Source organism: Sus scrofa, chromosome 2 (assembly GCF_054392235.1).
Source record: "Sus scrofa isolate SSC_HxYL_T2T_F1_AM1 chromosome 2, Sscrofa_HxYL_maternal_Yorkshire_Landrace_v2.0, whole genome shotgun sequence".
Classification (NCBI taxonomy): Eukaryota; Metazoa; Chordata; class Mammalia; order Artiodactyla; family Suidae; genus Sus; species Sus scrofa.
Window position 1 is genome coordinate 78230357 of NC_139384.1, and position 17417 is coordinate 78247773.

The 17417-nt window shown below is 39.0% G+C and overlaps 1 protein-coding gene and 1 pseudogene across 1 annotated transcript; both read right to left on the reverse strand.

Annotated features, from left to right (window-relative positions):
- Nucleotides 1-278: 278 nt before the first annotated feature.
- LOC110258303 (olfactory receptor 7E24-like) lies at nt 279-1219 on the reverse strand (annotated as a pseudogene).
- Nucleotides 1220-13852: 12633 nt separating this feature from the next.
- On the reverse strand, nt 13853-14803 carry LOC110258571 (olfactory receptor 7E24-like). Its single transcript, XM_085015282.1, has one exon. It carries the CDS (start codon nt 14681-14683, stop codon nt 13853-13855), a length of 831 nt encoding a protein of 276 aa, XP_084871408.1. The 5' UTR covers nt 14684-14803.
- Between the last annotated feature and the right edge of the window lie 2614 nt (nt 14804-17417).

Genomic DNA, 17417 nt, shown 5'->3' on the forward strand with positions numbered 1-17417 from the left:
TCTTTTCAGGAAGCTTGGGTCACCATGATAAACTACAGATACCTCCATGCATATAATAAGAGTCAGACATGCAGTAATTATGATATAGAAAAGATCTCAGAATACTCTCCCATCCCAATAAACATATCAAATGAAGCAATATTCAAGTGTGAGGCAATGATAAGCAAGAAGGTGATAAGAGCTACAAAAAGGTTCTGATGTGAGAGGTAAAATTTTCAGGTCTAGATGTTGTATTTGCAATATGTTACAATATACACTCCAAAGGGATGACACAAATATTAAGAATAGATTGTTTTGCTGAGGACCCTCCTCATGGCCCTTTTGATGTCTCTGTTCCTCAGGCTATAGATGAAGGGGTTCAGCATGGGGGTGACCACGGTGTACAACACTGAGGCCACTGCATTCTTCCTGGGAGAATGTGAGATGGCTGAGCTGAGATACACCCCAAGGCCTGTTCCATAAAATAAGCAAACACCTGCCAGGTGAGACCCACAAGCGGAGAAGGCTTTAGACTTCCCACCTGATGAGGGGACTCTCAGAACGGAGGAAAGAATTCGAGTATAAGAGAAAAGGATCCCTGAGACTGGAATACCAGCAAAAATGGCACAAACAAAATACATGAAAATGTTATTGGTGAGAGTATCAGAACAGGCTAGCTTGAGGAGTAGAGAAGGATCACAGAAGAAATTGGAAATGTCCACATCCTTGAAGCAGGGAAGTTATAACACAATCCAACTGTGCACCTGGGAGTCCAAAAGGCTGACCAAAAAAGACACCAAAAGTAAGAAGCAACATAGGGGTGGGTTCATGATGACCAAGTAATGCAGTGGGTGACAGATGGCCACAAACCTGTCATAGGCCATCACACTCAGAAGTGTACAATCCATAGCCCCCAAAATAATAAAAACAGACATTTGAATTAAGCAGCCCACATAGGAGATGACTCTGCTGTGAGTTTGGATGTTCACAATCATCTTGGGGACAGTGGTAGAAATGAAGCCCATGTCAGCCAAGGACAGGTTGGAGAGGAAGAAGTACATGGGGGTGTGGAGGTGGGAGTCAGAGATGACAGCCAGGATGATGAGCAGATTCCCCAGCATGGTGACCAGGCACATGGACAAGAACAGGACAAAGAGGAGAGGTTGCAGTTCTGGATCCTCTGAGAAGCCCAGGAGGAAGAATTCTGAGACACTTGTTAGATTTCCAGTTCTATATAGTTTGGACACCTTTTTTTTAGAGAAAAGAGGGTCAAAATTAGGGAAATTAGTAAATGGGCATGCAGCACTTTGTTCATATTTTAGATTCAAGCAATTCATTTCTAAGGTCATATCCCCCAGGACCTTGTAACAGTATTTCTCAGTGTGAAAATTTCTATCTGCTTAGAATTGTTTACTTACTGGTTTTCATTTATTTGCCTTTTTCTACACACACTTACTATATAGAAACTTTACTAAACAGTAACAGAAGAGAGGGAATATATAAATACATGATCATGGTAATATAGACTACTTATTTAGAAAAAAATACAGAATAAGAAATGCACTATCCCCTCTAAGAATAAAGTTCTACATTGAACTACTTAAAACAGTTAAATAAAACTTTTTTTTCAAATATATTCTAGATATTTCCTTTATTTACAATATTTGTAAATACTATGTAAAATATGGATTTATGTAAACTGGATTCCAAATTAAATTTGAATGTTTGTAATAAGATTTTTTGTAATAGTTATCTTCAGGAGTTGAGTCATTTTTTTATTTTCTGTCTTCCCCCTTTCATGAAATTAATGATTGTTCAAATATTGGGTTTGTGTTTTAAAAGTCATTTAATATATTCTTCATAACTCTAGCTCTGCTGGAATTAAAAAATCAACCAGCATCGTTTCATTAAGTGCACATAATCATACAGCCTTGATGAATGAGAAGATGACATTGTTAACAGAGCTTCTCTCAATGATTAAACAACAATGACATTTAAGGAACACTCTCTGAATTTTTTTTATTTTAGATGAAGTTATTTGTTGCAACTCAATTCAATCTCAGTAAATCATCCCCCACATGGGACCACACTAGTTTTTGTACTCTCTTCTGAAGTGGCCTGATAACATTAGTTCACTGGTTTTCCTTTTATCCAGTTTATTAAGGTATGATTGACAAAATTGCATATTTGCATTATACAACATGAAGATTTCTTTAAATTAATTAGATGATACAATAATTTTTCACACAGACACATGCTGTATGCTAGACAATCAGGACTCATTCATTTATAACAGAAATTCTATACCCTTTGACCAACAACTCTCCATTTCCCCCAACCCTACCCCTTACAACTACAGTTCTAATTGATGGTTTTATGAATTGAATTTTCTTAGGTTCCACCCATCTATTTCAGTAAGCATAATGTCCTCCAGTTACATTCATATTGTCACAAATGGCAGGATTTCCTTCTTTTTACTGCTGAATAATATTCTATTATCTCTGTATACACAGCACATTTTCCTTATCCATTCCTGGCTCTGTAGATCAGTTTTTTGCAGATTCTTACTATTGTGAAAAATTACAATGAACTTAGGAGTACAGATATCTCTTTGAGGTACTGATTTCTTTTCCTTTGGACATTTTCCCTGCAGTGGTATTGCTGGATGATACAATAGCTCTATTTCAATCAATAGCAATGTTTTTGTTTTTTGTTTTTTGCTTTTTTATTTTTGCTTTTTAGGGCCACACCCACAGTATATGGAGGTTCCCAGGCTAGGGGTCAAATCGGAGCTGTAGCCTCTGGCCTGCACCAAGGACACAGCAAAGCCAGATCTGAGCTGCATCTGTGACCTACACACAGTTCACAGCAACACCAGATCCTTAACCCACTGAGAGAAGCCAGGGATCAAATATGCATCTTCATGGATACTAGTCATATTTGTTTATGCTGAGCCATGATGGGAACTCCTCAATTAATAATGGTTTTTAATTTTTGAGGAACCTCCATTCTCTTTTCCATAATGGCTGTACCAATATTCACTTCCACCAACCAAGTACTAAGGTTCCCTTTTCTCCACATCCTCAGCAACACTTGCTGTTGTTTGGATTTTTGTTAATAGCCATCACAATAGATATGAAGTGATATTTGATTGAGGTTTTGTCCAGCGTTCCTGATATTAGCGATGTTGAATACATCTTCATATACCTGGTAGTCTTGTTTTCCTGATGATAAACCCTCTTACTTATAGTTGAGGGGTTTAACACCAGGGGAGGTCCAACAGCCTGCCTAAGACCCAGGCTTCTCATGTTAAGCTAATAGATTTTTACATCAATCCCTCCAAATAAAGGGACTGCAATTCTCTTCTGCTACCTGAAGGTAATTCAATTTCATTATTTTGGCACGTCGCTCTATGGTTTAATTGAAAAGACATTGAATATAAATAATATAACCACATCTAGGTAGTTTCTATACTATGAGATTATCAGAATTAAACCAACCTTAGAGGACTGTAAGTTTGAAAAATCCTTAATATTGCTTAGACCACTGGTTTTTAGTTCTGGCTGATCACTATATTTACTGTTGGAGGCTTGTCAGATATGCATGTATACAGACCATAGTGAATCAAAGAAACTAGATGGCCCTTGAAGAATGCTGCTAATCTAGGCTTGCAAAATATATATGCCTTTCCTAGACCCCTGGGGGAAAGGGAGTGAGACAGGAAATGTACATCTACGAGTGGCTGCTTGAAAGCAAGTTGCCAAATACTCCAGATGTGGCTGATGGAACGCCATTGACATTCTTGTTCTCATGACCAGAACCCTAAGGGAGTTGAAGGAAAGGGCGTAATAGCCTAAAGCATAAACAATATAATCTTTCTCTGGAGGGTTAACCATTTATAGCATCTATGAATACAAAGGGACTGTGCCTTGCATATCTGTAGCCTTGGTCAGTAACATTGTAAATGACACATGTGATTCTGTACGTAGAAGGAAGTAGAAAATAGCAAAAATCATGACTTGGCTCAGAGGGTTGCTATTGCCTCTCAAAGGCAGTAGCCCCCTGATCCCCACTCTATTTCTTTGTCTCTTCTTTCTTAAATCTGTGGCACCTTGCCTTTGGGACCTGAGTTGATGAGCAGGTCTTGTCAATTTACATATGCTTTTTTTTTCTTTTTTGGCCACCCTGTGGCTTATGGTGTTCACAGGCCAGGCATCAAATCCAAGCCACGGTTGTGACTTATACCATAACTGCGGCAAAAACACCACATCCTTAACCCACCTTGCCAGCCAGGGATCAGACTTGCATCCCATCATTCCAGAGACAACACTGTTCTCATTGTGCCAAAGCAGGAACTCCTACATGTGCTTATTTTAAAATACACAAATACCCCAGCCTCAGCCTAGAACCAATATCTGGATCTCTACACATGAGTTTCCTAGTTACCCAAATGTGCAGCTGGGATTGAGAAAAAAATGTCTTCTCAAATATTGCTCAACACTTAGAAACTGCTCAATTAGGAGTTCCCGTAGTGGTGCAGTAGTTAACGAATCCGACTAGGAACCATGAGGTTGCGAGTTCGGTCCCTGCCCTTGCTCAGTGGGTTAACGATCCGGCTTTGCCGTGAGCTGTGGTGTAGGTTTCAGACGTGGCTCGGATCCCGCGTTGCTGTGGCTCTGGCGTAGGCCGGTGGCTACAGCTGTGATTCAACCCCTAGCCTGGGAACCTCCATATGCCACGGGAGCGGCCCAAGAAATAGCAACAACAACAACAACAACAACAAAAAGACAAAAAGACAAAAAAAAATTTAAAAAAAAGAAAATGCTGAATTAATATTATTTATTGCTCTTATCAATACTCACCTCCTATTTTTTTAAGTTCTATGTAATTTATGTACATTTTATTTAAAAATTTTTTTATTATATTTGATTTAGAATGTTCTTTCATGGAGTTCCCATCTTGGCTCAGTGGTTAATGAATCTGACTAGGAACTATGAGGTTGCAGGTTCAATCCCTGGCCTTGCTAAGTGGGTTAAGGATCCAGCATTGCTGTGAGCTGTGGTGTAGGTTGCAGACTCAGCTTGGATCCCTCATTGTTGTGGTTCTGGTGTAGGCCAGTGGCTACAGGTCTGATTAGACCCTAGCCTAGGAATTTTCATATGCCACGGGGCAGCCTAGAAAAGGCAAAAAGACAAAAAAAACAAAACAAAACAAAAAAACAACAACCCAATGTTCCTTTAATTTCTGCTGTTCAGCAAAGTGACCCAGTCATACATATATGCACATTCTTTTTTTATACTATCTTCCATCATGTTCAAACCCGAGAAATTAGACAGAGTTCCTGTGCTGTGCAGTAGAACCCCATTGCTTATCCATTTCAAATCTTATTTTTAAAATATAAACATTTAACACTATTTGCTTCAGATCTCACATTTTATACAGATTTGAAATATTACTGATAGAATTTGCCTTTTATGGCACCTCAGCTCCATCCCATTCTGAAATCCAGGAGGAGCCTATGGTACCCTCCCAAGGACAAAAGCCTTTCTGTGTCCTCCATTTCCTGTTTGTAGGGAAAATGTTTCAGCCTCCTAGACAGTCCCTGAGATCCAAAGACAGTGACTAATTAGGGGAATAAGGACATCAAGAAAGAAGCAGAAGGTCCCTGAGTCATATTGTGTCTTTCTTTTTGCCCTCACTTCCCTAATCAGTCACTGTTTGAATCACAAAGAAAGACATGTGGTTGCTATGGGGAAAAGGGAGGGAGCAGGCTGGATGGGGAGTTTGGGGTTGGTAGATGTAAACTATTACATTTAGAATGGATAAGCAATGAGATCCTACTGTACAGCACAGGGAACTAAACCCAGTCTCTTGGGATAGACCATGATGGAGGATAATATGAGAAAAAGAATGTATATATAAATGTGACTGAATCACTATGCTGTGCATCAGAAATTGACACAACATTATAAATCGACTATACTCTAATAAATTTTTTTAATTAAAAAGAAAGAAACAAAACTACCATGAGATACCACCTCACACCAGTCCAGAATGGCCATCATTAATAAGTCCACAAATAACAAGTGCTGGAGGGGCTGTGGAGAAAAGGGAACCCTCCTGCACGGTTGGTGGGAATGTCAACTGGTACAGCCACTATGGAGAACAGTTTGGAGATACCTTAGAAATCTATGCATAGAACTTCCATATGACCCCACAATCCCACTCCTGGGCATATATTTGGACAAAACTCTACTTAAAAGAGACACATGCACCCGCATGTTCATTGCAGCACTATTCACAATAGCCAGGACATGGAAACAACCCAAACGTCCATCAACAGATGATTGGATTCGGAAGAAGTGGTATATATACACAATGCAATACTACTCAGCCATCAAAAAGAATGACATAATGCCATTTGTAGCAACATGGATGGAACTAGAGAATCTCATCCTGAGTGAAATGAGTCAGAAAGACAAAGACAAATACCATATGGTATCACTTATAACTGGAACCTAATATCCAGCACAAATGAACATCTCCTCAGAAAAGAAAATCATGGACTTGGAGAAAAGACTTGTGGCTGCCTGATGGGAGGGAGAGAGAGTGGGAGGGATCGGGAGCTTGGGCTTATCAGACACAACCTAGAATAGATTTACAAGGAGATCCTGCTGAGTAGCATTGAGAACTTTGTCTAGATACTCATATTGCAACAGAACAAAGGGTGGGGAAAAATGTAAATGTAATGTATACATGTAAGGATAACTTGATCCCCTTGCTGTACAGTGGGAAAATAAAATAAAATAAAATAAAAAAGTAAAAAATAAAATAAAAAGAAAGAAACAGTAGTTCAGCAATGTGGCTTGAGCCGGGTTCCTACTTGGGTGAAGTACATAACAATCTGATTCCTGGCTCTGAGTTCTTCTACAGAACTAGGGCCCCCAGGCAGATGGAGGATACTAATTTCAGGCTGAGTTCCAGTCCCAGACTGGTTTGACTAGAAGACTGATGATTGTTTCCTCATCACAAACCAATCAGAGGGAGGTCACACACCTTGCAGTCCCCACCACCTAAATTTTGCCTATAAAAATGTTCCTTTAAACCCGCTGGGGAGTTTGTAACTTTTCAGCTGGAGTCACTGGTTATTCTCCTTTCTTTGCCCTGCAATAAACTTTTCTCACCTCCAAACTCTATCCTTTTGGTTTGTTTGACTTCACTGCAGGTCAGGTACAAGAACTTGGGTTCAGCATCAAATTCTCTGCATCTTTCTCCACCTGAAGCAACCAATGTCATTAAGTTGATGGATCTCCTTTCTTGTAATGTTTCCATCACATTGATATTGATTTATGTTATCCATAACCCACTTTCTTAAAAGCTTACTTAGCAGTTCCCATTGTGGCTCAGCAGTAATGAACCCAAAAACTGTTCATGAGGTTGCAGGTTCAATCCCTGACCTTGCTCCTGGGTTAAGGGTCCTGTTTTGGCATGAGCTGCACTGAAGACTGCAGATGTGGCTCAGAGCCCACATTTCTGTGGCTGTGACATATGCCAGCAACTACAGCTCTAGCCTTTATTCAACCCCTAGCCTAGGGACTTACATATACCTCAGGTGTGGCCCTAAAAAGACAAAGGAAAAAAAAAGCCTGCTTAAACACAATGCTGTTTATGGTGCCTCTAAATATACTTGTCTACCAAAATACTGGGGTTAGGTCTTTGTAAAGTACACACTACCTGAAATATTTTACTGATGTGCATTATTACAAAAGGGAATATATCATTTTATTTGGTTTATAAATTTATATTTATATACTTTATAAGAATTTGATGAATTGTAAATGTATATTTAAAAGATATTTAGGGAGTTTCCGTCATGGCACAGTGGTTAATGAATCTGACTAGAAACCATGAGGTTGCAGGTTTGATCCCTGCCCTTGCCCAGTGGGTTAACAATCTGGCGTGGCCGTGAGCTGTGGTGTAGGTCACAGATGCGGCTCAGATGCCACATTGCTGTGGCTCTGGTGTAGGCTGGCAGCTACAGCTCTGATGAGACCCCTAGCCTGGGAACATACCATATGCCATGGGAGCGGCCCAAGAAATGGCAAAAAGACAAAAAAAAAAAAGATATTTAAATGCAATAATATATAATTCAATATATTTTATTCATATATTAAAAATAGTTTTTTTACATTATATAATTTATATTAATATCATTGTTTATGTCATTCTCTTCTTAAAACCAATCCTATGAAAATTCTTGCATCTCTCTCTATATCACACAAATTATAGTTTTTATGGAATGTGTGAGTGGGATTAGGTGCTCAGTTTCTAAATCAGTGCATTTTTATTTTACTAGTGTTAACCATCTATATTTGGTTTGGGTTTTTTTTTCCTTTATTTTCTTTTTTTTTTTGCCACTTCCATGTCATGCAAAAGTTCCCAGGACAGGAGCCTCACCCAGGTTACAGCAACAACCCAAGCCACAGCAGTGACAATGCCAGATTCTTAACACACTGTACCACTAGGGAACTCTAATTGCCCATATTTGTCCCAATACAAAGATCATTTTCTATCAATTACATCTCCTTTTATGTATTGTTATCATTTGAAAATACACTTGATGTCTGTTTTGTGATGATCATTTCATGATATCTGCACATGATATTTTCATCTTGCATAGAAAGTCTTCTCAATCCTTGATTTAAAAACTGAAAAATGCATGAGTATTCATAGAAAACCCCGCAATCCAATTGGTAGTCCCATCATGGCCCCTGTAAAGTGCTGCCTCATTCTCATAATTCACACAGGTAGCCTCACTGAACCAGAAGAAGAGTAGTGAATTCTTTTCCCTTCATTTCACATCAGAGAGCAAAGTAGGCTTGAAAAGATCAACTTATTAGCTACACTGGAGGAGACTGAGAGCTGGTGCAGGGATAAGCAGACCATGGTTTGAGTCCCGGGTTTTCACTCCCCATATGTAGAGTCTGTGTAAATCTCTCCTCATCTCTGGGCTTCTCTTCCTTCTTGGAGGTGGAGAGTCTACTCCGACATTTAGACTATGTACAGAACCTAAGGGAAGCCTGGAACTTGATGAATATTTGCTTATATTTTATAAAGAATTCCAATCATTATTGCCATGGCATGGTTAGCAATGAAATACAACCTGAAATATTTAATGACATTTTAAGGATTATATGGCAGAGTGACTGAAGCCTTTCTGGTTTTGTTTCAGGGCACTGGAGCATGGATGATATGAAATCCTAAAATGAGCCTCAGCCCATGTATTAAGTAAGATCTACCATCCACTTCTTTTTGACTCTTGCTCCCCCATGTTTATGAAAATCTGTGATGTTTTTTCAATCATTGAAAGCTGCAGATGTTATTAAATGGAAAATAATAGGTACCATAGAAAACCCATGACATAAAACATATACAAGCACAATTTTATATCATCTCTGGTCTTAATGGAACAGTCCTGAAAAGGATGAAAACACTGGCAGAAATGGTTCACTGTGCAGAAGCCAAGTTGCCCACATTTTGTTTCTATGGAAAAAAATGGAAGATTTTATTCAATACTTAACTGGATTTTTTTTATTCTTGTGTGAACAGGTTATAGGCTCTGGAGAATCATAAATAAATGAGCCTCAGTCATTTCCCTTCATATATCAATAAGGTACTTGTAGAAACAAAAAAGAAAATATCCTGTCAGGGATGTAGGAGAAACATAACATCAGGTCACCAGTTATTTAAGTCAAATGACATGAAAATGAGACTTACTGGTACCCAAACCAAGTTCGCTCTGCTCAACCCATGACAGGCCAATAAATTCTGAGAGTTGTTGGAGCAAGGAATAGGGCCTTTATTCAGAAATCTAGCAGACTAAGAAAATGGTAGAGTGGTGTGGCAACAAACCATCTTGCCTCAGTCAGAATTCAGGCTCATTTTATACAGAGGGAAGGGAGAGGGAGGAGCCAATGGTCATTCACTAACTGTCACCTCTTAGGAGAAGGACGCACTGAAACACTGACCAGTGGTTGAGCAGGACCACTAAATGTTGCTCACTAATTATCACTCACTTATATTATCATTAGTAACAAAATATCTAAAATTTATTTTGTTGTTTTGTATGCATTCATTCACAGTTATAGCATAGAAGGCATCTATTATTTATTCTGTCCTCATTCACAGAAGTTGTATCACCAAGTAGTAATCACAGTTGACAATCTTAAGCTCAGGTGTACTAAGAACTTGTCCTCAAATACACTCATAAGTGTAGCAAACAGGATTCAAAATGAACTTGTCAGTCTCAAAGTCCCCTACACTAAAATTCACTCTTTCCAGACATTATGAAAGTTTTAAGCAGAGGTATTGAGATCTAACCACCTATGTGCCTGAAGTACATTTTTAAACTCTTTTCAGTATCCTAGGTAGGAGTCAACCTAAGGCTCTGATTTTATGTCTCCTTATGTGATTGAATATGCTGAATAAAAGTATGGAGGAGAAAGTGGAGTGCTGAAATGAAAAACAGAAACAAAATCAAAGGAGAAGCAATGCCAAGTAGTTATGTTGTGAGCCACACGGGAATATAATGTATAGCACAAATGAACATTTCCACAGAAAAGAAAATCATGGACCTGGAGAATAGACTTGCGGCCAACGCGGGGGAGAGGGAGGGAGTGGGAGGGATCGGGAGTTTGGGGTTATCAGATACAACTTGGAAGGCATTTACAATGAGATCCTGCTGAGTAGCATTGAGAACTATGTCTAGATACTTATATTGTAACAGAATGAAGGGTGGAAAAAATGTATACATGTAAGTGTATTTTGGCCCCCATGCTGTACAGTGGAAAAAATAAATTAATTAATTTTAAAAAATCAAAGGAGAAATCTGCTTTAAATTATCATTTTTTTTTCTTTTTACTGCTGCATCTGTGGCATATGGAAGTTCCTGGGCCAGAGGTCAAATCAGAGCTGCAGCTGCCAGCCTATGATATAGCCACAGCAGTGCCAGATCTGAGCTGCCTCTGTGACATTCACTGCTGCTTGTAGCAATGCCAGATCCTTGACACACCAAGTGGGGCCAGGGATTGAACCCACATCTCCACAGAGACATTAGGTCCTTAACCCACTGAGCCACAATAGAACTCCAAATCATCCTTCTTAATTTATTCTTCATTCTTTCTGTGACTTTGACTGTGATCTCAGCTACCATTCCTACAGTTGGAAGAGAAAGTGCTACATACTTCCCTCCACTGTGTCCTGCAGAAAACCCCAAAGGAAGAGAATAGTGAAGAGCGAGTCTCTGGCCAGACAGGGAAGTGACAGGAAAGTGACAGGACATTTGGGTTGGTGGGGGAAGACTGTGCAGATGCCCTGTGTGTAGAGTCAGTCTGCACAGAATGACTGGCTTCAACCTTTCTAACTCATGACCTGGCACAAATTAGATAAAACGCTATGAACTTTCCCTTAATATAGTAATGATAACAATGTGTGCTCTTATAATCTGGGAGAGTTATGCACATGAAATCAAACAAGAGACAGAAGACACATATTTCAGAGCTTGGCATTATGGAGCTTTCAACAAGAGTGCATGATGTTATGGTTAATGTCTTCCTCATCCTCATCATTGCTTTCATGAGCATTTGAAGTGCTAAGGAGGAAGTTTAGAGATTCCTGTGCTGCTACAGTTGGGGAGATGCCAGCCAGAGCCAGAACCAGTGAGAGTGGATGTGGAACTCTGAATGAGTTTTCACACTCCATCTAGAGCCAAGAACATAAACTTTAGAGGCTCTGACTGAAAATGCTGTATATTATTGCCCCTCATGTATCTAACCCAACCACCGTGTTTGTCCTCTTAAGGAGGAAATCATGCTTCCAGCCATCCCACCATCAGTCACTCTCATCCCTCAGCACTTACTGGGCTGGGCTGCATCTCTTCTGGACCATGACCAAGGAGCACAGAGTCACTGCCCATCTCTTGCCTGGTGTATGATCAAGTCTCAGGGTCCCTCAGGGTCCTTCCCCTGGTAGGAAGGCAGATTCAGGCTGAAACCTTCTGACACAGGTTTCTACAAAGGATGTGGACACAAATATGGAGCCATATCTTTAGAACTAGGAACTAAAAGGCTAGAGGCACTGGCCAATTATTTACAATGATATGTCCTTAGGGCTCAGTGCTCAAACCTTATTATTAGCCCATTGGCCCATGTGGTCCTAGTCTCTGGAGACTTGCTAGTATTGATGGAAGAAGAAAAGAGAAAAATGGATATACTTTGAATGTTCTCCTCTCCTCAGGAGGAAGTTCAACTGTACTCCTTGTTTCTTACCTCCAAGTTGTGAGATCTTTAACATAAAGTTCTATCTTTTCTTCGTTTAATCACTCACTGTGTGATTTTAACATCTGTAAATCCATTGTGTTAAGCATGAAATCTATATAGCCTTAGATCTATACCAAGGATGTGATGCTCTTTCCATTTTCTCATTTGTCTCTAAGGATAACTTCTTATTTTCATTACCTTAGCCTTGCTTTCTTTGGCATTTTATGTGATGTGATGGAGACTTACTGGCTGTTTTTCATTGTTGTTGAAGTGATTAATTGACATATTTGAAACTATTGATTTTCACTAGTTTTTTGGTAACTGACATGTATTTAAATATTTCAGAAGGCCTCCAGAAGGTTGCAGCTAAGTTTTTGGCCCAGGACTTTGGGCATCTCAGGTTTGATTAGTAGAGAACCACATTCAAGCTCACTCATGGGGCTGTGGGTAGGATTCAAATGTACACAGAATGTCATCCAGAGAGCTCCCATGGTTCCTTGACATGTGTCCCCTAATGGGACAGCTCAATACATGGAAGTTAGGTTCTGTAATTCGGAGCACCTGAGAGAGCAGGGGAGAGGCAGCAAGAAGAAAGAAAGATTTTTAAAACTTTGTCCCAGAAGTGACTTCCCAACATCTTCCACCTTCTCACTGTTGGAAGGGAGTCACTATGTCTGTCTTATGCTCAATGGATGGGAATTACACAAGGACATGAAAACTAGGAGTTAGCGTTATTGGGAGAATTTTATATACTGCCCACCATATCTTCCCCTTACTCCATAAGGACTTTGTGCTCCAGGCACATCAAGATTCAGGTTCTGTCCATCTGCTTTCCAAGATACTCTCAAATTCATCGCACACCATGATCTCAACAAAGATTCCCTGGAGACAAGCTAGCAGTGGGTAGACGTACCCCTCCACTGGATACCCCTACAGACCTCACTCTACTGCTTCTGGTCATACAGTCTCAAGTAGACCTTCTTGTTTCTGAGACAATAGGAGAGCCCCTCCCCACATCAGGCCAATCTGTAGCCATCCCAATGACAAATTTAACAAATGCCCAGGTTTCTGTTTTCTGCTAGTTAGAGAAGTATCAAGCCACTCCAGAATATATTCCTTTGCACTTCTTCAAGTGCTTAACTCTTGGATATTTGACCAAAATATGATTTTGACTTACCCATTCTTTCTTTTGGATAAAGTGGGATCTATCTAGATAGCAGTGCAGTGCAACTTTCCTAATAATATATACACTAGCTTCCTGACTTAGAGATATCTCTGTTGAGGATTTCAGCTCTTGGTTTATATTCAAGTGACATGAGAAAACTTTAATATATACCAAATTAAATTGGATATGGAAGAATAGATATTATTTACTGTGTGGGGATAAGTGATGGCAGGTATATGTAGGGACAAGCACATGGCCTACATGCAGAGGTGGCTATTAGGGGGAGAGACAGGGTTTTGATGCATTTAAAATAATTGGTCCATAGCAAAGAGAAGTAGAATGTGAAGTCTACATGTTTAGTTTTTCAACATACACTCCACAGATATTGAGATTAGATTGTTTGGCCAAGGAACCTCCTCATAGCCCTTTTGATGTCTCTGTTCCTCAGACTGTAGATGAAGGGGTTCACCATGGGGGTGACCACAGTGTACACCACGGAGGCCACTGCATCCTTCCTGGGAGAATGTGAGATGGATGAACTGAGATACACCCCAAGGCCTGTTCCATAAAACAAGCAAACACCTGCCAGGTGAGACCCACAGGTGGAGAAGGCTTTGTACCTCCCACCTGATGAGGGGACTCTCAGAATGGAGGAAAGAATTTTATAGTAAGAGAAAAAGATTGCTGAAAAAGGAATAGCAGCAAAACTGGCACCAACAAAATATGTGATAATGTTATTGGTAAGGGTATCAGAACAGGCTAGCCTGAGGAGTAGAGAAGGATCACAGAAGAAATTGGAAATTTCCACATCCTTGAAGCAGGTAAGTTGTAACACAATCCAATTGTGCACCTGGGAGTCCAAAAGGCTGATGAAAAAAGACACTAAAACTAAGAAGCAACAGAAGCGTGGGTTCACGATGACCACGTAGTGCAGTGGGTGACAGATGGCCACAAACCTGTCATAGGCCATCACAGTTAGTAGAGTACCATCCATACTTCCAAAAAGGATGAAAATAGACATCTGTGTCAGGCATCCTGCATAGGAGATGACTCTGCTGTGAGTTGGGATGTCCAAAATCATTTTGGGGACAGTGGTGGAGACGAAACCCATGTCAGCCAAGGACAGGATGGAGAGGAAGAAGTACATGGGGGTGTGAAGGTGGGGGTCAGAGACAACAGCCAGGATGATGAGCAGGTTCCCCAACATGGTGACCAGGTACATGGACAGGAACAGGACAAAGAGGAAGGGATGCAGGTCTGGATCCTCTGAGAAGCCCAGGAGCAAGAATTCTGAGGCACTTGTTAGATTTCCAGGTCTATGTATTGGACACCTTTTTTAAAAGAAAACACTATTGTATTTGGGGGATGGATAAGCAATGAGGTCCTGCTGTATAGCACAGGGAACTATATCCAATCACTTGTGATGGAACATGATAGAAAATATTATAAGAAAAATTATATATATATATATATATATATATATATATATACATATGTATGTATATATGTATAACCGGGTCATTTTGCTATATAGCAGAAATTTACTTGACATTGTAAATCAATTACCACAAGAAAAATTCGAGAAAAGAGGGTTGGGAAGAAAAGGAAATACAAAACTCGGCACCCAGCACTGGCACACAGTGCATATTCTGGATGCAAGCAATTCATGTGTAAGGTCACACACCTTAGTACCTTCAGCAGTATTTCTCAGTGTGACACATTCTACTGGTTTAGATCTGCTTCCTCAATGGTTTTGATTTTTCACCTCTTTCTATACACACTGGTTTTGTAGAAACTAGAGTAGACAGCAACAGAGGAGCAAGAATATTAGAGCTATAAATGGTGGCATCACAGTAAATACAGCCTACATCTTTACATAAAAAAGTATAGAACAAGAAACATCCTTCTTCCTTTAGGAAAAAATATAATTTGAATTTTAAATAATAAATCATACTTTATTCAAATACAACTTTAGCAATTGCCTTCACCTAAAATTTTATAAACACACTGTAAGAGGTAGAGCTGTGTCATCTGGATTCTAAATTACAGTTGAAAATATTTTTATATGATAGTTATATTCATGAGTTTTATCCTTCTTTGGTTATCTGTCTTCCCTCCTTCATAAAATAAGTGATTATGCAAATAGTCAGAGTTGTCTTTTTAAAGTTATTTATTGTCTTTGGATCTTTGGCTTTGAGATGCTTCCAATTTGGGCAAATAGGTGTAGGTTAAGTACATAAAATTGAACTGCCTTGATGACTAAGAAGAAGGCATTGGTGTATAGAGCATCTGTCCATGATTAAACAATGAAATTCATGGAGTTTCCACTGTGGCTCAGGGGGTTAAGGACCTGATGTTGTCTCCATGAGGATGTGGGTTCCATCACTGGCCTTACTCAGTGGATTAAGGACCCCACATTGCCACAAGCTGCGGTGTAGGTCACAGCTGTGGCTTGGATCTGGTGTTGTTGTGGCTGTGGCATAGGTCACAGCTGTGGCTCCAATTCAACCCCTTGCCTGGGAACTTCCATATGACACAGGGGAGACTGTAAAAGAAAAAAAATACGAAAAAGAAATTTAAGAAAAACTCTTAATGTGTTTCATTTTATACAATATGATTTGCATCGACTCCATATAATCTTAGTGAAATATCTGGTGTGAGGCTTTCCTTTTTGGACGCTATCCTGTAGTAGTCTGATAACACTCTTTCCTCGGTTTTCCCTTTTTTTTCCAGTTTATTGAAATATGGTTGGGAAAATTGCATATGTTTGTAAAATGTAAAGTTTTTCAAAGTGGTGATTGAATACACATATACAGTTGAATTATTACCACAATCAAGTTAATTAACATATCTGCCACCTCACATGATTACTACCACTAGATGAGAACAATTAAGTAGATCTCCTCTCAGATTTTTTAGTATACAGTAAAATGTTATTAACTATAATCACCATGATGTGTATTAGATCCTCAATATACAACTGAAACATATTCATCTTATAACTGAAAGTACCTTTTGACCAAAATTGACATTTTAATGTCCGCACTCCCCCACCCTTACCCCTTCCTTACAACTTTGGTTCTATTCTCTGGTTCTATAAGTTTGATTTTCTTAGATTCCACACACTGGTGAGATCATACATTTTTGTCCTTGTTTCTGATGTAAATCAATTAGCATAAAGTGTTCCAGATACAGCCATGTTGTCAGAAATGGCAGGACTTCTTTCTTTTTACGGACTGAATAATATTCCACAGTATGTGTGTGTATATAACTTCCTTATTATGTAAGGGAAGAAAACATCTCATTCAAGGTATATATTTATATATTTTAATATAAATTTTAAAAACATATTTAACATATATTTAAAATGTAAGGGGACTTCTTGTGTGGCTCACAACATAACTACTTGGTGTTGCTTCTGCAGTGGCTGTGGCTCAAGCCCTAGCCTGGGAACTTCCATATGCTGCAGGTGCAGCCAGAATAAAAATAAAAAATAAATACATAAAAATAAAATAAAATGTAAGGATACAAAATGTAAAATATTTTAATTATATTGAATGTTAATTTTATATGATTTATATTATTATTTATGTCAGTTTCTTCTTACAATAATCTTATGAAAACTCTAACACCTCTCTCCACACAAGTATGAAAACTCTAACACCTCTCTCCACACAAGTATGAATGAACTTGGGATAAGTTCAATTTTCTATTGATCAGTGCATGTTCAGTTTACTAATATTAATTGCCTATATTTATCTCAATATAAAAATCAACTATATCCTCTGTTCTTAAGGTATCATTTGAAAATATCCTTGAATTCTGTCTTGTGATAATCATTCCATGATAGCTCTATAATGTATGTGCATCTTGTATGGAAAATCCTTTCAAACTTAGATTTCAATGCTGGGCTGAAACATGTAAGTATTCCCAGAAAACCCTATAATCCACCATGA